The 26,423-nt window shown below is 42.3% G+C and overlaps 1 protein-coding gene across 4 annotated transcripts in view; it reads left to right on the top strand.

The window, feature by feature from the left end:
* The window catches only part of Adamts9 (ADAM metallopeptidase with thrombospondin type 1 motif 9), a 173,882-nt gene that overhangs the window by 12,112 nt on the left and 135,347 nt on the right, over positions 1-26,423 (top strand). For 2 of the 4 annotated variants that reach the window (XM_021190181.2, XM_029534381.1), the window contains exons 4-8: positions 18,968-19,257; positions 21,879-21,962; positions 22,064-22,179; positions 23,203-23,243; positions 23,337-23,442. In XM_021190181.2, the coding sequence (XP_021045840.1) occupies positions 18,968-19,257; positions 21,879-21,962; positions 22,064-22,179; positions 23,203-23,243; positions 23,337-23,442 (637 nt within the window). The remainder of the gene's footprint in view (positions 1-18,967; positions 19,258-21,878; positions 21,963-22,063; positions 22,180-23,202; positions 23,244-23,336; positions 23,443-26,423) is intronic. The other 2 variants (XM_029534389.1, XM_029534382.1) reach the window with 1 other exon arrangement.

Below are 26,423 nucleotides of genomic sequence, written 5' to 3'. Positions count from 1 at the left end.
TTAAATTTTCAGAGTATCAGGGTTTTTTTTGGTTTGCATCTAATGTCTAATTATCAAGCAAATTTCCTATGGCTTGTGGTAAGCATGCATCTTCTATGTTTCTAAGACTTTACATAGAATATACAAGGTTTTTCTCTTCTTTTCTTTTTGACTGTTATATGTTAATTATATATAGTAGAAATTGGTATAGCCTATAATACAACGATAGTCATCTCCCCCTTACCTTCTGTTGTCCCTCTCTCTCCCACTGATCCCTTTCCTTTTCCCAGTTTCTGCTTGCATGCCCCCTACTCCATTTTGTAATGACCCAGTGAGTTTTATTAGTGTTGCTTACGGAGGGTAAGTGAATGACGGTTTACAGGAGAATGAGCACCTTATCAGTGGGTCCTCTATTGAAGTAAATGTTTCTCTCTCTCAGCTCTACCAACCATTAACTGAGTACCAACCCCCAGGTGGAGGTGGGACCTTGGGAGCTACTCCTCTGGATTATATATTTTAATTCTTCAAACACCTTCCGTTCGTTGGTGAGAAAACTGAAACACAGGAGTTCATAAAGTAGAGCGAACCAAGGTCGTAATAACTCATAAGCATAGCATTTTCATAGCATTTAGATCTGGTCTAGTTAGAAGACTTTCTGGGCCTGCTCCTTTGTGGATTCAATGGCATTCATAGGAATTACAGTTCCTGGACAGATTGTCAACTGGTCTGCCTGGAGTCTGGTTTGATTATGAGGCATTCCATGCTCCGACTTCTCACTGAGACTGTAATGACACCCAGTGGCTTTGCAACTCTACCATGCACCTTGTTGGAGTGTCTGCTTGTTACAGATAAACTTCTGGGATCCCAGGAATAATTTAGCATCAATCTACTGATGACGCTAGCATCCCCAGGGCAGTGAAAGGTGATATTCAAGAATCCCTAAGGGGACTTTCCATGAGAAATCCCAAGGCAGCTGGCCAGTGCCTGGTCAATGGTGGTTCATGGTGGGCTAATTAGTTTCTTAGGCTCAAGCCAACCTGACTCTCCTTGAGTACACATTTCCTGCAGCCCCCTTTCGTCTCTCCCTTTTCATCTCTAGTGAAATAAGGACAGGCAACTTCCAATCAAGGATACCCTTGGATTATTGTGTGGAACTCAGCGTAAGTCCCAGGGTGGGGACTTTGAATGTAGGAACGAATGATTCAGAGTGAAGACTTAGGATGTAGGAATGAATGATTGAGAGTGAGGACTTAGGATGTAGGAATGAATGATGTCTTCTTTTGTTTGTTCTCACGGTATCACTATCTCACCTAGGCTGGACTCCAGTTTGACCCTTCACTCTTAGCTTCCAAAGTGCTAAGATTATAGGTGTGTCCCAACACATCTGACACCATCTTCTTGTTTGTTTTTTAAAACACAACACATTATATCATGAACATATTCAAGTGTACATAAAGTAAAGGTGAGAGCAAAATGACCACACCATCTGTATTTTATAGTGACCAAGGATTTCCCACCTACTTCCTGTTGGTTCGCTTTTCCCTGGGATGTTTTAAAGTGAACTGAAGACTCATGACTTTCCATCTCTAATTGTGTGTCTGGACAACTAAGGGAAATATTCTAAGTAGCTGAAATACATTTCCTGGGGTAAGCAGAATCAGCAGTGATTCCCCCCCCACAGCACCTGAATAGCACCTACATTGAACCGTTCCTCCTCGTCTCCCAATTCCTTTCTGTCTGGTTAGACCGGGATCTCCACAAAGTCTGTGCACTGTGTGGGATGCTTGCATCTTCAAAAGCACTTGCGTTGTTATCGTTGCTGACGTTAAAATTGCCATGTCGTTTTAGATTTGCTCAGCCCGGCCAGGTTTGTTTGTCTGTTTGTTTTTCTGTCTACTTGTTCTAGTCTGGGCTTCATCCGGGTCAAGTTGCTGCTACAATAATTTGAGGACAGAACTAGCCCTCAACCATAGAGCAGGTATCACACGAAGCCTCTGAGTTTTGGAGGGATTTGGTGAAGCACAAAAGGCAGTGTGGTTGGGCATTTTTGATATTGTTGTTGTTGGTGGTGGTGGTGCGTGTGTTTTGCATGTATATATGTGTATGTGTTCACCTATGTGGGTGCCTGGGTACATGTGTGCTCTTGTGCAGACAACCCAGAGGTTTGTGTCAGGTGTCTTCCTCAATCAGTCTCCATTTAATTTATAAAGGCAGGATTGCTCACTAGCTGGAGCTCACCAACTCTGTCCATCTAATCTAGCTACCAAGCTTGCCCTGGGATCTCTACCTCCCAAATGCTGGAGTTACAGACAGGCCTTCATGCCCATCCGGCATCTACAAGGGTATTAGGGATCTGATATATCTTCACATTTGCATGCTAAGACTTTTACCTACAGAGCCATCTCCCTAGCATTGGGCTGGGGTTGTTGTTGTTTTGTTTTGTTTTGCTTTGCTTTGTTTTAGAAGGTGGTGGTGGTGGTGGTGGTGGTGGTGGTGGTGGTGGTGGTGGTGGTGTATGTATGCTTTGCTTATTTTGCTGTCTCTTGGAGTTTTCCTCCCAATAGAGACAGTTCACATTCACAGCACTTCTTTCTACTGTCTTCTATGCTGCTCAGGGTGGCCCCCTCACCTGGGATTTCCCAGAACTAGTTTGAAGATGGAAATGTAAAGTGGCAAGATAGACTTGGACCTGAGGAGGTGTCATTTCTCACTGATGTGAGAAGGACTTTCCTCTTCTGTGCCTTACTTAGAGCAGTTTGAGTTTCTGAACCCAGAGAGAGTTGGGAGGTGCAATTCCCTTACTGCAGGATCTTGCGAGCTCCTGCTATACTTCAGAAATCACTTCCTGCTGCTAAGGGCCTGGTAATGTAGCTGCTTGCTAATGTGTTCGTGCTCCCAGAAGCCACTGAGAGTGGGTGTGGATGCATAAAGGACCCTGAGAATTGTCAGAGGGCTTCTGCTGGTGGGAGCAGGAACTCCTGGGAGTTAATATGAGGATTAGCCCTTATCCAGGATGGGCTATTTCCAAAGGAAGACCTTGCAGTGTCTCTTGGGTTTCTTTATATGAGGTGATTAGACAAGTGGCTTAATGAAAGACTGTTTATCCTACCCAGAGATTTAAATTAACTTTGTATCCTCCAAGTTTTGGTTCTTTAGGATAATCAGACCATTGCCGAGTTGATATTGTAGTCATTCTGGGTGAATCATTTGCAGGCAGATTTTCCCTCTTCTCTTTTTATGATGTTTGGGCCAGATGTCTGTGTGAGTGTTCTGTTTGAATGCAAATCCTTGATAAATAGAAAGTACCACAGAGAGGGAGGTAGGGAGATGCTGAGTCGATTTCAGGAGAGAACACACCCAAGTGAAAGCTGAGTTGGGTGTGTCTTTCCACTTTTTTGCCTGTTCTCCGTGATATTAAAAGAGAACGGTGAAAAATGCAGCTTGTGTCTGGAGAAGGTTCAACCTGATTTCAGCATAGGCTTAGCATGTTTTCTGTTCTGACTCTTAAAGATCTTTTTATTTTCCTCTTGGGTTCCCAGTGTCAGTGCTTCTGTTTCATTTTAAGGTAAAACTTACCTGCTCGAAGAGTCATCGTCTCAGCATACAGTTGTGTGAGTTTGGGCAACTATTATGATATCACAGTATTAGGCTCTCTTTTAACTGTAATACTCTATAAACAGGATCAGCAAGTGCATTGCGTTTGAGATTCACCCACTCTGCTGCCTTTACGGGCCATCTACCCACACAGTCGTTCTGTTTACTATGGAACACCATTCCATTTTATGGATGTAACACTCATCCATCGTACAATTGGTGAACACTGGGTTTGTTTGTTTGTTTTCTGTTGTAAATAAAGTCATTCTAAATATTTGGACACAGATCTCTGTATGAATATAGTTTTCATTTCCGTTGTATGACTGCCTTGAAGAGGCTGGCTTATATGATAAATGTGTCTATAATTTGTAAGAAACTACCAATTTACTAAACTCTGTGTCATTTTTGCAGTAGGGTGTGAAAGTTTGTTTTCTGGGTCCTTAATGAGGACTTGCTATTTTGTGTATTTTTATTTTTAATTTTGCTAATCTAGTAGACTAGAACAGAGTCTTTCTGTAGTTATAATTTGCATTCCCTCATGGCTACTGATACTGAGTATCTGTGCTTGGGGTTGTTTGACATTTGTGTATCTTTGGTGAAATAACTACTTATACATTTTGTCCATTTTTTAAAAAACAGGAGTGCTTTTTCCCCCTCACTATTAAAGGTTAAGAGCTCTTTCTACATTCTGGATACGGGGACCCTTGTCAGACACAGCCTCTGTGAATATTGACTCCTGGGCTAAGGCTTGTCTCTTCCGAAAGTCCCGTCATTTGCAGACGCCTGCTTCACAGACAGCTTCTCCCTTTCAGTGACAGCGGTCCATGCACTTGCTTCAGTGTCCACCTTTTCATGAACCCCCATGGCAGCCGAAGGCAGGGGCTTGTCAGGAACAGGTGGAGAGGAATGGGACAAGAGAGGCAAATTTAGGGTTCGTTAGGCAAAAGCAGTTTCCACTACAGGATGGGTGTGCTGGTGACTTTATTTCTGGTTGGCATCCAGCAGCACAGTTTTAGGGTTCATCCGCTGTGCTGTGTGCTCGGAATGTGGGTGACATCAGCTGCACACCCAAGGGTGCTGTTCTGTACCTTTGAACAGGTGTGCACATAGGAAGATCAAAGGAGCCAGGGAAGCAAGGAGACAGACCTGTGCAGAGGGAGTGAGCCCCACCCAAGCACAGGGCTGTTTAGGGAGGAGGAAAAACAAACATAACTCCATCACTCCTGAAAGTTCCTACTCTGGGTTCTGCAGTTCTTCCCATGTACACTATTTTCTCTCATTCAAACTCATCCTCACATCTGATGTCATATTAGATACTAATGGAAGTGATTTTTTTAAAACTATCCTATGTGTTAGAAGGTCAAAAAAAAAAAACCAAAAACAAAATAAAACATCACTGTATCTTCTTCAGTATACTTAACATTAGCTAAACACCATCTCTTTATGTTGGTCTCTTCTTTGCAATTATTCCGTCCTACCTTGCTGATGGTTGGTTTCCTCCACATCTTCTCTGTGAGTCTAGTTTTCGTTACTATAAAGAAATGGCCCTGTGCATATAGGTGGAATAACAATATGAACTAACCAGCACCCCCAGAGCTCGTGTCTCTAGCTGCATATGTAGCAGAAGATGGTCTAGTCAGCCATCATTGGGAAGAGAGGCCCTTTGGTCTTGCAAACTTCATATACCCCAGCACAGAGGAACGCCAGGGCCAAGAAGGGGGAGTGGGTGGGTAGGGGAGCTGGGGCGGGAGGGTATAGGGGACTTTGGGGATAGCATTTAAAATGTAAATGAAGTAAATACCTAATAAAAATTGGATAAAAAGAAAAAGAAAATGGCTACATGTGGATAGCAGGAGCAGGAAATAGGCTATAATTTGGGAAGCCACTAGTTAGGCCTGTGGTGAGGACCCAACAGAAACTGTCACCACGACAGGAGAGAAAGTGGGAGACAGAGGTCAGATCACTAGACCAGAAGCTGTAGAGTAAGTCAGGGCTTAAAATCACTCTGGTGAGAACTGGCTTAGGTCTTATAAAAAAAATCAGAATTCCTATTGAGTGGCCTAAGAACCTTGAAGATCTGACCACCTTACAGTCAAACCAGACAAGTCTCTGACGCATGGTGCCAAACTACATTTAACTCATCATACAGTCTCTGATTGACCGTGGCCAAGAAAGACCCTTGTATTTCACTGACTTTGAAGCTAAGGATTCATTTACCTCTGTCCACTTTTATCTACCACAAAGGCGTGTGTTCCACTTCTCATTTCTATGCTGAGAGGGTCAAGGCCAGGATACCATAGGCAAGATGATGTCCGCTTTAGATCCTCAAGATAGGCCTCATTTTCAGGCCTGTACCCTTTCTGGGATGCGGCACAAGGGAAAGCTGCCTCTGGGTAGTGCCCAGAAAGGGAACGTTGAAAGTCATGAGCCAACTGGAGTTTGAATGTAAGTGTGAGGATAATTAAAAATAACTTGTAAGATTGTTCAAGAGACTGCTTCAAGCCCACAGAGGAATTTTTCCACCCTTTAGTTCATTTAAGAGATTAAAATATCTAAGCAAGAGCTGAATATATATGAACTATAACTCAAGAATAACAGCATAGGGTCTGGGTGTTTGGGGGAAGGCTTGGTCAGTGAGTGCTCGCAAAAACAAGTGTGCCTACCTATGTGAGCTCCAATCCCCAGCATTCTCTCTAAAAAGCCAGTCTCAGTAGCCTGTATGTGTAACCCCAGAATTGGGAGATGGGGACAATTTGGTAGGCTCCAGATTCAATGAGAAAACAAGATTGAAGATGACCTCTTAAAGATAGTATTCAAGAAGTGTTCTACTGCCCTCTGCTCTCAACACATACACAAACATATGTATATGTGCAGCTGTATGCACAAGTGAATACACACAAACACACATAATACACACGCATCATACACACACACACACACACACACACACACACACACACACACACAGGAAAAAAAGAAAAACAGACCAGGCCAAGGCACTGGGGAAAGTGTTCTATGGCTATACAGTTCTGATTGTCATCAAAATACAGGAAGCGACTTCCAAGCCACTCTTTTCCATGCCCAGTGGAACAGGCAGGCACCTTGGGATGGGAAGGAGTTTCTGTTGCAAGCACTATTATACAAAGGCATCCCTGGGAGGCTCCTACTGTACCAATCGTATTCCCAAGGAATGCTCTCTGGGAAGTGGTCCGAGTTTTTAAAGCGCTCCAGTGCAACAAGCTCTTTAATCTCAGTTCTGGGAAGGAAACCTGGTTCCCCCACAGGCATCCGAGGCCACCCACGAACTGCACTGAAGTGTCAGGAGGCACCAAGCTCAGGGGCTGCCTGGTTCCTGCAGCCCCGAGGCAGCCCTCTTCTATGGAAAGTGGCGGCAGCGGTTCCTCTAGAGCCCTTGTCAGGTACAGTTCCTGTTTCAACATCCAGTCCATCATCAGTCACTTAAGACTGGCCAGCGTCCCAGAACAGAGTGGCTGGCGTTTCCATTTCATAGGTAAGGAGAAAGTGGTGTGGGTGCAAGATCACACAGAGAAGATGAGGAGTGGATGACTTTTGAACGTGGTCCTTTCGAATGCTGAGCCCATCTGAACGCCCGGATCCCACTGCCCCCTGCATTTACTTTGCAAACTGCCCAGACGTCTCTGTCCTCTGGGATCCCCAACTGATCTTGGACGTGGCTAAGGCTGCATGTTACAATGGTAATACTCTGGCTATGCTGTGGATGTGGTGTGTTAAGTAGACTATATTATTAAGATTGATTTATTTTTAAACTATTTATTTCTGTGTACGGGTGTGGATATATGGTGAGGTGCACGCGCCCCCCCCCCATCACCACCATCTGGGGACCAACCATTCAAATACCGGAGCTTGTGGAGAATGAAGGACATTGTTCATTTAAACTACCACACAGCCCTCTTGTGGTTCGGTTTTATGTCATATAATCATATAATCACACCTAGCTCTCTCTCTCTCTCTCTCCTTTCTCTTTTTTCCTGTGTCACTCCCATGGGGGTGGGCAAGCCTGTGTTTGCATGTGTGCACATGCATGTGTGTGTGTGTGTGTGTGTGTGTGTGTGTGTGTGTGTCTGCCCACGTGTTCTCTTAACTGGCTCTTCTTTCTGCTGTGTGCTCTTCTTTGCCGTGCAGAAATGTTTGAATTTCATGTGATTCCATTTGTCAGTCCCTGGGTTTGTTTCCTGAACTATTGAACCTTCCTCAAAAAGTTCTTGCTTCTGCCTATACTGCCAAGTATCTTCCCTATGTTTTCTAAGTAGATGTTCTGGAAATATCTTCTTGAGTTATTTCAAGCACCCTTCAGTTGTCTACCTATGAACTGAAATTAATAGTTCCTATCATAAGTGGTCTCTGTGAGGAATAATGGAGTTCATCTCTATAACATGCCTAGGGCAGTAACTCACACAGACAAAACCTACACAGAACAGCCAGGACCATCCTAGCCCAGAGCCACCATTGTGGATTCCCTGAGTTTTTTACTCAGGACACACACTTCTCTCCTTGTACAGAAAGCTCTCGTGTACAGTCCCTCTGTTCTGTTGTACTTCCCAGGAGTGTTTAGTCCCCACCCTTTCTCTTAAATGGGCAAAGAACCCATAACTTCACACACACACACACACACACACACACACACACACACACACACGAGAGTAATTAAACAGATATAAACTATTTTCCTTCATGAAAGATGTCTCTGCTTATTTGTGTGGAGAAAATTCCAGATGTGGATATCGTATGCCATGTTTAACCTAAATAACTTGTTTTTGGAAATATCTTATGGCATGAATGTCCATAAACTACTCTCACAGAAACATCTTTCATAAAGGTTCAGACAGCCGAAAATAGGTCTTCTGCCCCAAAACTCCACCCCAAAGTCTCTCGTACCCTTGTGTTTTGCACCGGTCGGTTGCCTGTACATTGCATGTGTCGCTAGACCGTGGGGAACGTGGTGCTTTTGTTCTCCTTCCTGGTTTGGGGGGTTTTTTGTTTTTTGTTTTTTTTTCCTTTTTTGTTGTTTTTGTTTTTTAACACAGATTATAGTTAGTTACAAAGACTGGGAACATAATCCTGAGAGTATCTCAGGACCCATTATTATTTGAAGTCAGCGCACCGAGGGCCCTTGAAGAATGATTAAACCATGTGGGTTCCCACTCACACAGACTGGAGCTTTATGCCCCATGTAAGGTCCTGCCCCTCACTTAACTCTTTCTGCACCTGCACTCTAGAAGCAGGGCACTTTAGTGGACTCTCCATGGGGGTTCGAGGTTTTGTTGTTTTCTTTCTTTTTTTATTAGATATTTTCTTTATTTATATTTCAAATGCTATCCCGAAAGTTCCCTATACCCTCCCCCCGCCCCTGTTCCCCTACCCACCCACTCCCACTTCTTGGCCCTGCCATTCCCCTGTGCTGGGTCATATAAAGTTTGCAAGACCAAGGGGCCTCTCTTCCCAATGATGGCCGATTAGGCCATCTTCTGCTACATATGCAGCTAGAGACACGAGCTCAGGGGGTACTGGTTAGTTCATATTGTTGTTCTACCTACAGGGTTGCAGCCCCCTTCAGCTCCTTGGGTACTTTCTCTAGCTCCTCCATTGGGGGCCCTGTATTCCATCCAATAGCTGACTGTGAGCATCCACTTCTGTGTTTGCCAGGCACTGGCATAGCCTCACAAGAGGCCNCTATATCAGGGTCCCTTCAGCAGAATCTTGCTGGCATGNGCANTAGTATCTNGGTTTGGTGGCTGATGATGGGATGGATNCCCNGATGGGGTAGTCTCTGGATAGTCCATCCTTTCATCTTAGCTCTAAATTTTGTCTCTGTACCTATGTCCTTTCATGGGTATTTTGTTCCTTATTCTAAGGAGGAATGAAGTATCCACACAATGGTCTTCCTTCTTGGTTTTCTTGTGTTTTGCAAACTGTATCTTGGGTATTCTAAGTGTCTGGGCTAATATCCTCCCTTGTTACTTTGCTTTGTTGTTTGTGGCTTCTTCCTCTGACCCAATAGAACTTTGTCTCTGACATTTTTTAGTCTCTGTCTGAAGACTTTTTTTTATGTATCTCTGAACATGACTCCAATAGTGGGGATCCTAGCTCCAACTAAAACTAAGATGGCAGAGGTTAGTCAGCTCTGTGCCATGTCCTCAGCTCCCAGGTCAGTTAAGACATGGTGGTGTTTGTGGCAGTGACTCAGGATGGTGCATTCGTAGAAGGGGAAGACTGCTTTTGGGATGTAAAGTGAATAAATAAATTAATTAACAACAAAAAAAGGAGAGGTCTCTTCTCTATCAGTATAATAGCTCCTACTATGTTACAGTGCTAAGTGGGGGCATTTAATGCTTTTCAGGGCCTTGCTCTGAATGAATTTCATATACTGTCTCCTTTAATATCCATAATTCCCCTTTTGTATGTTTACTATTATTATCTTTATTTTACTAATGAGGAAAGTGAGGCAAGAAATTGTTCAAGGAAGGGCAGCCAGTGAGTTAGAGCAGGAACAGAAGCTGAGACCTGACCCTGGTGTCTAAGTGGGGAACAGTAATGATGGCTGCCAGCCTTCCTTCCCTCTGCCAAGTTCCAGCTGAACAGAAAGGAGTGGGGCTTTGTTCTTGAGGCCTCACCTTGGTCATTGCCATGTGATTCCTCAGCCCACCAAGTCCATGAAGTCACAAGGTCACTCTGTGCCTTGAGAGCACCCAGTTAAACTTTGATAAGCTTGTGAAAGTGCACGGCAGTAATTAACCTCCCAACTGTTAACACTAACGTTTAGATTGGCTCCACTCAGCCCCAGCTGGCAGAAACACTTTGGTGAGTAGCCACTAAGTAACGAGGGTGTGTGTGTGTGTGTGTGTGTGTGTGTGTGTGTGTGTGGTGTCTCTAAAATAACTCCAATTCTTTAGTAGCACAATGAGCATTTCCTCACACTGTAAAATGAAACTTACTTAAAATGCTTTCAACAATGTATGAGCAAATAGCACCAAAATTTGGTTGTAAAATGTGTTTTTCCCCCATAACAATGCATCCTAAATGTTTACAATATTAGATTTTTAAGAGTTGAACTCAGTTTTAAAATTGCTCTCCGGTTACTTTTGTCCTTTTCAACTTACTTAGGCATGGAATAATTGCCCAAGATTATGTCTTAAACTTCCAATTTATAAGAAATGTTTCTTATAAGTCCTTTCTTATTTAATTCTCAAACACCCTTGAAATGGATGCAGGGGTTTTGTTGTGCTTTTCCCTGCTCATTTGGGAGATGGAAGGCCGTCCTCAGTTCCCCTGGTCACACCCCTCTTACTCCTTCCACAACGAGGCACAGTGATGTCAGGACTGAAATGAGGTGTGCTCTGCTCATCTGCCCTGCCCGTGAGGACAAACATCGTTAAAATCGTTATCCCAAGCCAGAACATTACTTTTAAGTGCACTTAGTCACTGTACCTTAAATGGTTCCTTTTAAAATCTAAAACTCATATTATACTTTTATGACTGGTTTAAAAATAGCAAACAAGAATAATGACAGGATTTATTTACTCCTTCCTGTGCACCAGGCAGGAGTTAGCATGTTGCATTCATAAACGCCCATTATCCCTCAAAGGAGCTGTAAACAGACACTGTTTCCCCTTGGTCTGTAAGTGGGAAAACAGAGAGATAGACAGGAATGGGCCCAAGGTCAAGTGGGGCTTCCGCGACGTCTCCTCACGCTGTGTGAGTTCTTAGAGCCCAGGGTGTTTGCTGTCAGAGAAGCATTAGTCCTTCCCTTTTGATGGCATCAAAGCCAAAATGTTTGCAAAAGCCAACGCTAACTTAGCTTTAGTAAATGCCCTTAGGAACTGGAGTACCCAGGCTGCAGTCACAGGAAAGGCTGGCAGAAAGCCTCTCTGTCTCTGTCTTTGACCCTCTGTATCTCTCTGTGTCTGTCTGACACTCTCTCTGTCTCTGTCTCTGTCTCTGTCTCTGTCTCTGTCTCTGTCTCTGTCTCTCTGTCTCTCTGTCTCTCTCTCTCTCTCTCTCTCTCTCTCTCTCTCTGTGTCACACGTGCACACACACACACACACACACACACACACACATTTCATTTCATTTCATTTTATTTTATAAAATATGGTACCATGTAGCCCAAGCTGGCTTCAAACTCCAAATCCTCCTTCTTCTACTTCCAAAGTACTGGGATTACAGGTATGCACGGCCATACCCAATAAAGAATCTGTTTACATGCACATATGAGATTCACATTGCTTTACATTTTCTCAGACATGACTTTGATTCTCAGAAGAATCAACACATTATTGCAGGGTTTGAATGAGGTCATGTTTCTTATGAGCTATTGGACAAAGTAAATGAGCATAATTTCCCAAGACTGCCTAAAGAAAAAGAGACATGTAAAAAGATTCCTTGTTTCTGAGATTTTTATTTAAATCTCAGGAGGCAACATGGCACTAGGAAAATATAACTGTTAAAAATGTAAAATGTAGAGTTGTCATGTGACTTAGAAATTCTACTCCTGCGTATATACTTGTATGTCTGTCTGTCTGTCTGTATGTATGTATGTATGTATGTATGTATGCAGGTGTATAAATACCCCTGCCCAGATATCAGCTTCCCTCAGTTGATTTGCTGACCATCCACCCAGATGTCAAATAGATAAGCATGTTGGTACATTCCTTACAGTGGGCCATTTGGCAATAAAAAGCAACAGAATACAGATGTATGCTACAACATGAAAACATTAAATGAGGTAAAAGACTCTAGATACAAAATGCTACACAATGTATGAATCAGTTCATACGCTATGCCTGAAGAGGCAGGCCCATAGGTGTCAAAACATAGCTTCTTAATTGGTAGGGCCTGGGAAGAGGGAAGAATGGGAGTAACTGCTGATAGGTATAGGGCGCCTCTTAGAGACAATGCAAGTATTCTCAAAGTAGACGATGGCAGTAACGGCTCAATTCTATGAAGAGATTAAACGCACTGAATTGGGCTAAAGGAGGGAAAAACTCAATGGTAGAGTATTTATACAGTATGCGTAAGGTAATGGGCACCTGCAAGACCACATACACATACCCACCCAGAGGGGGATTATACATTCCAAAGGGGTGAGTTTAATGGTATGTAAATCTAAATGAAAATGTTATCAAGTAACGATAAATACAAAGCTATGTATAAGGAAGGAATTGCACCAATACTTGGCTATTTATACCACACTTTGCACAAGAATAAAATTAATTAGTCCATGTTTATAAAGCATAAGCCAAGTAACACAACCCTTGATTCTCTTACACTGGAAGACCACTGAAGAGCGGTGTGTGAAACCTTGTTTTTAATCCTCACAGAAGATTCTCCTTAGCTGAGAACTACCCTTCTATTTTGAGGTTAAAGAATAAGTAGGTGTATTGGCTCAATATCGTGTGTGTGTGTGTGTGTGTGTGTGTGTGTGTGTGTGTGTGTATGTTTGTTGATGAGATGGGGTCTCTCCATGTAATCCTGGCTATCCGGGAGCTCCCCATTTGGATCAGGTTGGATGAGAACTCACAGAGATTCGCCTGTCTCTACCTCTTGAGTTCTGGGATTAAAGGCATGCGCCACCATGCTTGGCTTTAATGCAACATTTTAAATAGCTTGCTAAGATGTCCAATGTGCTAGAAGTTAGCTGGGCTAATTAAATCAATAGATAAGGTTCGAACTCACAAGTCAGTAAAGTGAAGTGGGTGAGAGACTGAGGAGCATCCCGAGTGAGAATGTGTCCATTTTGTTATGAAGAAGTGATTTGGTTTCTGCGAATGGACTTAATTTTTTAATTTCACTTCTTATTTATTTGTGTTTGGAAGGAGTGGGCTAGTGTGTGCTGGTATGCCTCTGGGAGGAGCGGGCTAGTGTGTGCCTGTGCAGGAGTAGGCTTGTGTGTGCCTGTGCAGGAGTAGGCTTGTGTGTGCCTGTGGAATCAGAGCACACATTTCCAAAGTCAGTTCTCCCATCCTACCATGCGGGTCCTGGAGATCAGGGATTCCCATTCCTAAGTTCCTTCTGACAAGAGTAAACATTTTTTCTCCATAATGCTTGAAGTAGTGTGCTACAGTCTGGTTGTAGCTTGTCCCTCCAAGGTGGGTGCATTCAGCAAAGCAGTGTGAAAAGTGAAGGCTTTACTTGGTGAGACCTCGGGGGAAGGTTGCCTGTCTGCTGAGGACACTTCCCTTAAAGAGATGTAGGTAGTTCCCTCAGGTCCCTTGTTAATTCCCCTATGTCTCTAGAAATTGCTTCCTCCATTATGCTATTCTGAGGACCTTACCAGAAGACAAACTGGCCTGCCGAAACTTAGTGTCCCAGCCTCCAAAACTGTGACCTAAATGAGCAAGTTGAGTGACACATTTTCTTTGTTAAATACAGCTACTTATTTATTTTTTGAGAATTTCACGTGCACTATATTAACATTAATCTGCTTCCTCTCCTTCCTCCAATTCCTTCCAAGTCCCTCCCACTCCTCAAACTTGTGACCCCTTATTCTTTAATTATAATTGCTACACATGCGCACACAGCACAGGAACACACACACACAGGCACACACACAGGCACACACACACAGTGGCACACACACACTGTCTCACACACACATGCTCCCAGGTAACTTTCGCTCCCTGCCCTGTTTTCCCATTCCTCTTCATAGCACCTCCATGGAGCTCTTCCCTTCTCTGTGTCACCTTCTCCTCCTGCTTCTCCACTTCCAGTGGATCTTTGTTCCTTTCCTGGCATCTGCAGTTACTCCAAGCACACACTTACATCTAAAAATTTGGAACTGAGATCCATGTGAAAACAAGATGTGGCATTTGTCTTTCTGGGCCTGGGATGCCTCATTCAGTATAATATTTCTTTTGGTTGTTAGGTTGGTTTTGGTTTTCAAGACAGAGATTCTCTGTGTACTTCTGGCTATTTTAGAACTCGTTCTATAGATCAGCCTGGCCTTGAACTCAGAGATTTGCCTATCTCTATCTCCTGAATGCTCAGATTAAAAATGTGTGCCACCATGCCCAGCTTTTATTCAGTATAATATTTTCTATTTCTATTTACCTGCAAATTTTATGATTTCATTTTTCTTTGCAGCTGAATATGTTACACAGTTGAATTATCTATTCATCAGGTGAAGGACATTAGGCTATTTATATTTCCTAACTACCATATTGAGTAGACTAGCTATGACCTTGACTGAGCAAATATCTGTGGAGTAGAATCTGGAGTCTTTTAGGTATTTGCCAACCAGCGGTCTAGCTGGTCCATATGGTAGATCTATCTTTAGCTTTTTGAAAATTGTCTACACTGACGCCCATAGCGACTGGACAGTTTGCAGCCCTTCAACTGTGAATGCCCCCTGTCTCCAGGGCCTTGCCAGCATTTTTTGTTGTCATTTTGTTGAGTTTAGCCATTCTCCCTGATCAAGGATGATGTCTCAGAGTAGTTTTAACATCAATCTCCTAACTGGCATCAATGTTAACACTTTCTGAGATATTTCTTAGCCATTGTCATTTATTCTTTAAGAACAATCTGTTCAGATCTCCAGCCCACTTTTTTAATTGGCTCATTTGTTTTCTTGACTCAATTTTTTTTTTAGTTCTTTCTATATTCTGGATATTAATCATCTGTTAGATGTAGAGTGGACAAACATACTAGGCCTTTCTCTTCACCACTCAGTTGCTTATTTCTGTACAGAACCTTTTTAGTTTTATAAGGAACTATCTGTAAATGATTGGTCTTCGTTCCTGGGCAAATGAATCCTATTCTGAATGACCTTCCAAAAGTTTCAGTCAAGTGGCAAGATGTGAAATCCACTTAGAAAATCAGTAGCCTTTCTATACATCAGCAAGAAACACCCTGAACAGGAGATTGTGAAAGCAGTCCCATTCACAACAGCTTCAAAAGTGTGAACTAAACCTAACCAAGGAGGTGGGAGACTCCAAGTCGGCAGAAAGAGACCAAGGAGGATACTGGGGGAAAGGGATTCCATGCTCCTGGACTGGCAGAATTAAAATCGTGAGAGTGACCATTCTACTAAAAGCCATTTTCAAATGGAATGCAATCTTTATAAAAATCCCCACAACATTCTTTATGGAAGTAGAAACAAATTCCAAATTCAAATGGAACCACAAAACCCTGACAGTTAAAGAAATCTCGAGCAAAAAAAAGCACAATGCTGGAGGGATTATAGCTCCAGATTTCAAGATATATTACAGAGCAATAGTAATGAAAATAGAGTGGTACTGGCAATATATATATATCATTGAAACCAAATGGAAGTCCTGTGGATAAATGCATGTAGCTATAGGTATCTAATATTAGACAAAGATGCCAGAATACATACTGTGGAAAAGACAGCATCTTCAAAAAGTGGTTTTAGGAAAACTGGATCTCCACATGAGGAAGAATGAAATCAGACCCATATCTAGCACCTTGCACAAGAATCAACTCTAAATTAATCAAGGACCCCAGTGTGAAACCTGGAACACTGAAACATAGAAGAAAACAGGTTGTTTCAACTGTCTTTTGGAAACAATGTTACTGAATCACAGTTCTCTGACCTTAATGTATTAATGAGTGTGATCATCATCAGTGTCTTGGGGTATAGACACACACAGGTGTAAATCCTACCGTCTGCCTCAGCACACTGAGATTAAAAGGTTCTCCTTCTTCCACTGGCACCTCCCTCTTCCTGTCCTCACTATGATGTCCCCAGCCTGGAGCAACTGCTCCTCTGCCCTCTAGCTCTACATGTGTTCAGATTCTGAGCATTTCATATGACTGAAGTCATGTAACATGTGGTCTCTGTGACTGACATCTATCATTTTACTGATGCAGTAAAGTTCAGCACAGTGTCTTTAATGACCCAAAAGTCAAGTTGTTAGGAAAGTTCAAATTAGAAATCTGGCCTTTTCAATAAACCCAGGGACCTGAGCTCAATGCCTAGAACCTACAAAACAAAGAAAAGTCTGTGTGTATGGGTGTACACTTGTGACCCCAGCAGTGGAGAGATGGAGACAGGCAGATCATTTGGCCAGCCAATCTTGCCTTTTGGGTGAGCACCAGGTACCAGGGAAAGACTATGTTTCAAAACTAGGGTGGAAAGATATTAAGAACTATATATGAGGTTCTCTGCTGTCTTCTACATTCATGTGCCTGTATGTCCCATCTTTACACCCTCCTCAAAAGAGCGTTCACAGATAGCATTAAACAAGGAGTATTTCCTACAAAATAGATGAATCATTGTCTTAGTTGATGGAGTAATTTTACATTTCAACATGTCTCTCTCACCTAATGCAAAAAGCAAACTCTCTTGACAAATGTCCACTGCAGTTTTGTCACCTGTTCAGATTCCCTTTGGTAATGGTTAATCTTCAGCTGTTAAAAATTTTGTCAAATGACCAGCACAGTTTAGGGTGCTGGTCAGATATGTGCCTGAGTCCTTCTACTGGTGTTCACTGCTATGTAACTTTGGCCAGCTGCACAGCTTCTTGATATTAATTTCTCTATCTATAAAAAGAGAGGTCATTTTCTGAGTGTGAAAAGTAGTATGGTATATGAGATTGTATACAAGTCCAAGAGTCACCAAAGTGCAATGCCTGGCCTACATAAGTGCTAGTTAGTATCTGTTCTGTATTCATCTGGTAATTTGAGGCTTGAATGACAGCCTAGACCATATGTCATTGGTATGCTGAGATTATACTTGAAAGAGAAACTAGGAGAACATGTCTAATGGTGCACTCTCTCATGTCCCAGGTTTCGAGTTAGCTGTGTTCTCTGTAGTTGCATTACACAGGACCTGTTTGACAATTTGAAACTTTTTCATCATTTTAATAATCAAAATATTCAATTTGGCCCAGTGCATGCCCCAGGATTATTTTTTTAAGCTAGTGGTTATAATTGTCAAGTTCTCGGGCCCATCAAATATGAAACCACTTAGAATTTATCCTTTCGATTTGTATCTTTGGTATTGATGAAAAGAATCATCTCTCAAGTCCTAGGTACTGAAGCATATTTCTTAGTCATACAATTCTGCTTCATTATTATAACATAAATGCACATTTATGAGTGATAAGCAAGGTAACTGACTAAATCAAGTTTTATTCAGAATGTGTTTTGGCAGGCTCTTTTATATGTATTCTGTTTGTTCTGTGGTTGGCGATATGACAATTGAATGGTGCATTTCAATATTTGAGCTTACTATAAAGTTCTTCAGAAACAGTTTAAGCCTGGTTTCCAATGGTATATGCCCACACCTAGGCCTGGGTAGGACAGAAGAATCCCTTTCCCAAAAAGCTTACAGGTCCTTACAGGGTTGCTGCGCCTGTAAGGCTCACGCTTTGCAGAGAATCTGGAAACCAGGAGGCCTAAAGATGCCTCAGGCTACCCTGCCAGAGAGTGTCATCCCAATTCCTGGCCCACACTCTGTCTGAATCTGCTGCCTTTAGTGATCATTGAAAGAAATTAATTGTAAATTCAGAGTCATCAAATAGCAGTGACTCTTCTGTTTTGCTGTGATGGAGACCTGGTAAAGAAATAGGACATTTTATTCTGTTCTCTAGTGCCTTTTACATTCTCTGTAAGCCTGTTACCTCTCAGACCTCTCTCCGTTGTCTACGATTGGATTTCAAAAAGACAAACAAACAAACAAACAGACAAACAAAAACACTTAAAAGGAATAACAAGGCTTTTGTTACCCAATAGAAGGTGCCATGTGCTACCATTTCCCTTAACCCAGACCTAATACTCTAGGCTGGTCAGTATGCATCTATTGCAGCTTCACAGGGAAGCTAGTTACAGATGTAGTCATTTCAATCAGACACAGTCATTTCAGTGAGAGTATGGCTTGGGTTCTATTTATACAATTCATAGTCTGTAGTTCGTTTTGTATGTCATTTGAGTATAAAGGCATTTGCTTACTTATTTTTGTATATGTGTGTTTAGTGTGTGTATGTGTGTGTGTGTGCGCGCATGTGGGTGCATGTATATGTGCATCCAGGTATATGTGCACATGTGTGTATGTGTTTGTGTATACTTATGGAAGCTAGAGGTCAATGTTGGGTATCTTCCATAGTTGTTCTATATATTATTTTTTGAGATAGTGTATCTCATTGGTGTATAGCTCACTAATTTGGCTATACTGGCTTACTGGTGAATTCCAGGGATTTATCTATCTGCCTTCCCAGTCATGGTATTTCAGTTCTCAGAACCAACCTGGTTTTCTATATGGATGGTAGAGATCCAAAGTCAGGTCTTGGTGTTTGGATCCATCTCCCTAGTACCTAAAGGCACCATTTCAAAACATGTACAATTCTTAGTGTAAGTAGAGTCTGATGTGTAATGAATGCCATCTGATTTCTTACAGAACTCAAAAATAATCACAGTAAAGACAAGCGGAAAATCAGAATGCGAAAACGGAGAAAGAGGAATAGCCTGGCTGACGACGTGGCACTGTTAAAGAGCGGTTTGGCAACAAATGTGTTCTCTGGCTATAACAACAGGACAAACAGCACAAGGGACAGATGGAACCACAAAAGAACCAAACGCTTTCTGTCCTATCCACGGTTTGTAGAGGTGATGGTAGTGGCTGACCACAGGATGGTTTTATACCACGGAGCAAACCTTCAACATTATATCTTAACCTTAATGTCAATTGTAAGTATACAGAAGAGAAGGTAACCCATGAACTGATTCGATGTGCTGCTGGAGGACGGGCTTCCTTTTCCATTCTGCTTGTAGCATCAGTTGGGGCCAGCATTTCAGCCATTCAAGTAAATGACCAAAAAGAGTATGTTGGTTATTCACTGGCTGCCTTTTTATAATAAATGTAGTAGATATCAGTACTGAGTGTTGGTTCTCCTCTGAATATTGCACTTATTAATTGAAAAGTATTGTTTGGCTTAGATTAAATTATCATCCTCATTTTCTAGATAAGAACTCTGACTCTGGACAGCGTGATATCATTTACCCAAGGTCAGGCTCAGCTAGCAAGTGCCTTAGAGGCTGTGTGTGACCTTCAGCTTGTTTTTGTTTGTTTGTTTTCTGGAGCCTCATGCTTTCTGTCTATTTAAGGAGCTTTGCACAGTCTGGTGGTACTATGCAATGCTGGTTTGGAATCTCAGTCATCCATGATGGTTTTTAAAAACATATCTGCTCAGTGTAGCATCTTACTAGGGGTGATAATTAGGTAGGCCAGGAAGAAGTTTAGGAATCTCTGTATTTTTCTGTTCCTGTATTACATTGGAAACACAATAGAGCTACATGATTAGAAAATCACATAGAACCTCACACTAACCATCCTTTTTGGTTCACACATGTTCCCTGCACCCTCCCAGGAGCCAACATTGTTAAAGTTCCTGCTGTTTCTAACCAGCACAGTCCAATAAAAATATAATCCCAATCACATTTTGAATTTTGGGGATTCTAGTAGTATATTTTAAAGACAGTAACAAAACAGATAAAATTAATTTTAATCTATTTTTATGTCCATATACTATCATATCAATAATTCTGGTGAAAGAGTTTATGTAAGTGTTTTCCACACTAAGCTTTCAAAGTTCAGTTTCTGTTGGTTCAACTAATCATGTATCCAAAATATTTGGAAAAGCTGGAGTGACAGTTCAGCAGGCAAAGCACTTCCGTCTCAAACATAAGGACCTGAATTCAATCCCTAGTACTCATTTTAAAAAACACACATGTTGTGTATACATGTAATCCCAGCACTAGGGAGGCAGAGAGTTCGGTATCCAGGCAACCTAGCCTCCTTGACAAGCTCCCAGCCGGAGAGAGATTCTGTCTCAAAAAGCAAAATACTCTACATGCACATACACAGCTGTGCACGCAAAGGCACACACACATACATATATGCACATGCATGTGCACACATTCGCCCATCAGAAAAAAATCTTGCACCTATGTTGAACACACATAGCATTTCTTTTCATTCCATAATCAAGACAACATAACAGCTGTTTACATTGTATTGGCTCTTGTAAATAACCCAGAGATGACTGACAGGCCATGGTCATCTGTAGGCTCTGTACGGGTCATACATCATTTTACAGAGGCAGCGTGAGCATTTGTATGTTTTCCATCCTCAGCAATTCTGGAGTCAGGCTCTTGGAGGTACAGAGAAGTTACTTTACAACTTTCATTAAAGCAGAAAGGGAACATTCTCATGTACTCCCTATACTGTGCTATATATTTTTTTTAATTAATTTTGCACAGTGGTGCATAGAGATCTGATGTCACTCATTTTCCTTTGATGGATTAACCCTTCTTTACCTGAACAACAGCCTTCTTAAAAGGACTTTCCCAGATGCATGTGAAAAGCCATCATGCTTGGGAATGACTATTGCTTCACACTGTCCTCTTCCCTCCCCACATCCTGTTCTGATTCCTGCTCATTGCTGTGGGCCATCTTCCCCTCCTCCTGCCTTTCCGAAGCTCTATCCCTCCATGTCTCATAGGCCTCAGCCCTCTCATACCCAGAAGACAGAGGGGAAACCCAATCAGACCTCGCAGGCCCCAGCCCCACATCCATCCCACTGTTCTGGGTAGTCAGGTTGACCACAGACCTGGCTTTTGGGTCAGATGACCTAGCTTGTAACTTCTGGCTCTGCTGCTTGCTGCTGTATAGCCTTAGGCTACTTACTTTATCTGTCTGAGCCTCTGTGACCTCTCCTTTCAAAGGGATGGTTGTAGGGCCTAGCCCAGAGTCTTGCCGTGGGAACTAAGGGCAAATCCAGTTTTCTGCCAGACAGAATCTATACTATGGTAAGACCAGCTAACACAGCTGACTTAAATAGTCATTATTATTAATAATAATAATGGCAAAATAATAGTAACAGTGTGAAAACAGTTTACAGTGCTGCTGAACATATAAAGGGACAATGAGCATGAGGAATGTGTATCAGCATTTATGTGGGACCCAGGACTTCAAATGGCAGCAAAGTGCTTGATGGAATATTAATATGCAATGCTTTGGGACAAATAACTGTTAAGTCATTTGATGCTGCAGCTTCAAGGAAAAATACTTCAGAATTTAAATTTGCTAGAGTTCATTTTTATGTAAAAAGAATAAATAAATAAACCCTGCCATCTATGAATTTTACAACAAGGCTGTAAGTCAATACTTGTACAGTGAACTTTCAGAACTGTAGATCACATGTGTTGCACGAAACTTAGGAAGTGTTGGAGCCCAGCCTAAGAAGTGAATTGTTATTGTTTACACAGAGAGTCCACCATTAACTTTGAAAAATTTATCTCGGTTGCAGGTAGCTTCTATCTATAAAGACTCAAGTATTGGAAATTTAATTAATATTGTTATTGTGAACTTAGTTGTGATTCATAATGAACAGGTAATAAAGTTTATTTTTCTCTTCTTTTCTATCTGTATCCGAAATGGCATATCTAATTGGTGTTGTTGCATAGACCAAGAGCACTTCTTCTCTATGTTTAGGAAGGACCTTACATAAATTTCAATGCCCAGACAACATTAAAGAACTTTTGCCAGTGGCAGCATTCCAAGAACTATTTGGGTGGGATTCAGCACGACACAGCCGTTCTGGTCACAAGGTAAATGGATGGATCCCTGGTTCCTGGATCCTTGATGTCAGCAAAGGCAGGGGTCCTGCATTGCTGGTAGCCAGTCAGCCCTGCCAGGGGAGGTTCTTAACCTAGTCACCATGACTATTTATAGCAGCCAAAGCTTTGTTGCTCTTGCTGCCCTGAGTACTGCGGTGCTTTTGCCCAAATCCATCACCTCTGTTCTCCACACACAAGTAGCACTATCTCACCAAACACCACTGCATGTGCCCTGGGGGTGAGGGAGGTTACCTCTCTGGCCGAGAATCTCTATAGTATACATGCCACATGAGGACTCAGTCTGTAAGGCAGGCCTAAAAGCAAATGTCCTTCTACAGCAGGGAAAGCTTCCATTAACACCCAGCTTGTGGTGGCCGTGTAGGACCTGAGGCTAGTGTTGCCAACTGGCATGATTTTTCTTTTTGCAAGAAGCCAGAAAGAAGGAATTTTTAAAAATATAAAACCCTCTCAATTTTTATCCGGTAAGCTACTCTCAAAGGGTGTTTTTGAAACATCCAAGGCAACAGAGAGGTGCTGGCTTATTGGTTTCTCTTTTTGTGGTTTCTCGTACCACCTCTGACAGTTATAAACACTCCCATTGTCCCACAACCCATTACTGGGGATTGAACCCAGGGCTTTGCTCAGCCCTTGTATGTGGACTTTACAACTGAGCCACATCTCCCAGCCTATCATTCCTCTTAAATGAACTTAAGTGTAAATCAATGAGTACTTTATAGTCTCATGCTCTAGGGTATTGAGGAAAGCCTTTCTGGGGCCAGGTGGAGGACATCTAACTGTTGCTGTGGCTACACTGGAGACAGCAATAGACTTCTCCATGTAACCTTTAACCCTTAAATCCATGCTTCACAAAGTTTGGGGGGTTGCAAAACCCTGAATTTGCTAGCTAGCCTTTTGCTAATCCCCTCCCTAAAAGGAACTAACAGTCTCTGGGGGATTCTCTGTTGTTGATCTTCACTCTGATGTTGTCAAAGCCTAAGTCTGTTTTGCTTCTAGGGAGGATATCTGCAGAGCTCAGGACAAATGTGACACCTTAGGTGAGTCCTCGTGCATGCCCCCATGGCTAAACTGGAATCATAATTGCTTTCTAAGGTAAATCCACGTTGGTTTCTCCCACTCCCTTCTAACAGGTCTTGCTGAATTGGGAACCATTTGCGACCCCTACCGCAGCTGTTCCATTAGTGAAGACAGTGGACTGAGCACAGCTTTCACAATAGCTCATGAGCTGGGCCATGTGTAAGTCATTCTTTTTACTGTCTCCTAAAACTTTGGGGTTTTTTTTTGTTTTGTTTTGTTTTGTTTTTAACCAGTGAGTATTTTCTTAACGTTAGCGGAGTCAAGACTTCAGAGTAGATTTGGCAGGATTGAAAGAGCTGAACCTTTGTGAGAAATTGGGTCAAAGCAATCCACCCACTTCAGGCCCAGTTCTGCGTGCCTTTGGTTGAACTGTTTATGTCTGATGATGCAAAGACTTAATAATTTCTCTCCTACTACTGGGGACTCAAAGAAAGATGCACTTTGATTCCTTCTAATACAGTGAATGATGAATTAGCTTGGAGAACTTTCTTGGTTCAACATATATGTCTGTAAGGTTGCCTCAGCATTTTTGACAAATCCAGACCATTCCCGATGCTGGTTATACATGGCTATAACAAGACAGGTATTATTTGGAACAGCAATACCACTCCTTTAGAGAAGAAAATGAACAAAGAAGCAGAAAAAGGTTCATTTCCTGATTATGATCAGAACGTGGCCATTATGAGATAACTTTCCCTGTTTGTGTGTGTGTGTGTGTGTGTGTGTGTGTGTGTGTGAGAGAGAGAGAGAGAGAGAGAGAGAGAGAGAGAGAGAGAGAGAGAGAGAGAGAGAGAGAAGACAGGGAAATCAGTGTAAATGTACCTGAAATTATTTTAATTTGGAACCACATTAGTGTATTTCTAAAATAATTGACATCATCGGTAGCTTTTAAATGGCTTTTTTCAAGCGAATCTCTAGTGTAGTCTAGCTGTATGCCCCATTGTGTCAGATTTTGTGTAGAGCTAACATCATCAGTGAGGCAAGCTCTTCAGCTCCCATGCTTTTTCACGCACCTCTTGTACACGCTGTGCTGTAGATGGAGCATGATATATGCTCACGCATCCTCACATACATGCACACACTCACAAGTTTAATTTATCAAGGGCCTTTCAACTCCGTGTAAGAATACATCTTTGTTGTTTTCTCCCAAGGAAACACTATTGGAGATTTAATGTTTAGAATGTAGTCAAAGCTTTCAGTGTCGTCAGGCCACACAGATTTAATCAGCCTCTCCCTGGTCCTTCTGATTCCCAAGACAGTCATGAGATGCAAAGAACCCTTAAGATGACTTCTATTCCCAGGTAGCCCATGTGAGTAACAATACGAACCTGAACTGATGAAGCAGTGAGAGCCCTCTCCCCCTTACTTGCTCATCCACAAAGAGTAAGGAATTATACACTCATCCTTAGGTGTCTGTAAGAGGCTGCTTTCCATGCCTGCCATAAATACCAAACTCCACAGACACTCAAGCCCTTTTGACGAAGAGGCACTGTATTTTGGCATCACCTATGCATATTTTGCTATTTACTTTAAACAATATTTAGATGACTCATAATACCTAATACAGCACAAATAGCTGTTATATTACATTGAGTGGGGAAGGAGGAAAGTCCATGCCCGTTCAGTACAGAAACAAGTTTATTTCCCCCTTAAATACTTTCCATCCTCAATGAAAGGAACCTAAGGGTGTGTGATTCATGGATGCAGTGGGTCAATTGTACTGTTCACTGAGTCAAATGAGTGATGAAATGGAACATCCAGAACACTGAATACATACATGTTCCAGTATAGAATGGCAGTGAACAGTCTCGGTCAGTAAGTATTTAAAAATTAGTTATTACATTCCCAGCAGGGAGCAAATGTGCTTGCCTAAAGGAAAACAAGCTTCTGTGTATTTGTATGAGGAAATAAATAGACTCCATTTTACCTAGTTCTGGTGAGTTGGGAGTAAGAGGGAAGCTCCTGTCCTCCACAGAGGAGCAAGGTAGGGTTGTGTGCCTTCCTTACTTGAGGTGTGCTAGAACCAGTGTTGTCGTGACTACATAGCTGGCACCTGCAAGCTATGTCTCTTCTTTGAAGAAAAGGAGCTCTGCAATATTAAAGCCTTTTAGTAAACTCATCTAACACAGATCACATTTTTCCATCTCTATTGGCAAACTCAAGAACCCACATTTTTTTTTTAAAAGAAAAAAAGAGACAGAACAGAAAAGAATTAGTGGAACAGACGCACGGGCTTTAGTCCAGATTTTTCTTTTATATGAAACAGGTCTACGCCCCTCCATTTCACTCATACTTCCTGAGTTCAGCCTGAACTGGGGAAGGGAATTCCTCTCTCTCGGTGCTAAATTAACCACATGCTCCGCGTTCTGACTGACAGCAGCCTTTCCCAGAGAGAAAAGATGACCCTGTGACCTTGTCAACTGGTGGATAATTGCCTGGGCTGGAAGGCCATGTGGGTCAGGGAGGGGGTGGACACTGAGGAAATGCTATCGGTTCCCCCCCCCCCACTTCCTTTGGTGAAGCCAAGAATGGAAAGTATGTGTGAAGGACGCTGCCACAGCCCAAGAGGACACTGGCTGTGCTCCATAGCCTCCCCTCAGGCAGAATGGGAAAGAGTTTAAGAATCTTTTTTATGCCTGGCTTTTCAGGAAGCCAGTTCCTGTGAGCTGGCCTTGGCAGGTGAATCCTTGTGCCAGTCTCTATCTTCAGCTGGCTGGGCATACGTGCCTGTGCCACTCCCTAGGAGTTCGTGCACACACCTTATATACCTTCATAATGATACTTTACTTGATAAACACGGGTATATCACTAGTCACCCTGACCCCAAAAATGGGAGATGCGAGCCCCACAGGGATCCTCTTATTACAAAGTGCTTGGCTTCCATTTATGACACCGATTTATTCTTTATATCGACAACAGTATAACATCCTGCCAAAATCTTGTTCTATGGGTTGCCCTTTCACTGTCTACTAGCATTTCCAACTAATGTAGTCTAGCACCAACTACTGCACATTCAGAGCCTCTGCAATTCCAAAATGCATATTTATACCCAACAAATGGCCTGTGCATACCTTTTCGTTCACTAAAGGCATTTACATCAAATTGGATAAAAATCCTCTGGTGTTCTATGCTCTGTCTAG

The sequence above is a fragment of the Mus pahari genome, chromosome 2 (genome assembly GCF_900095145.1).
Source record: "Mus pahari chromosome 2, PAHARI_EIJ_v1.1, whole genome shotgun sequence".
In the NCBI taxonomy this organism is placed as follows: domain Eukaryota; kingdom Metazoa; phylum Chordata; class Mammalia; order Rodentia; family Muridae; genus Mus; species Mus pahari.
This window is presented reverse-complemented; position numbering and strand designations above follow the sequence as displayed.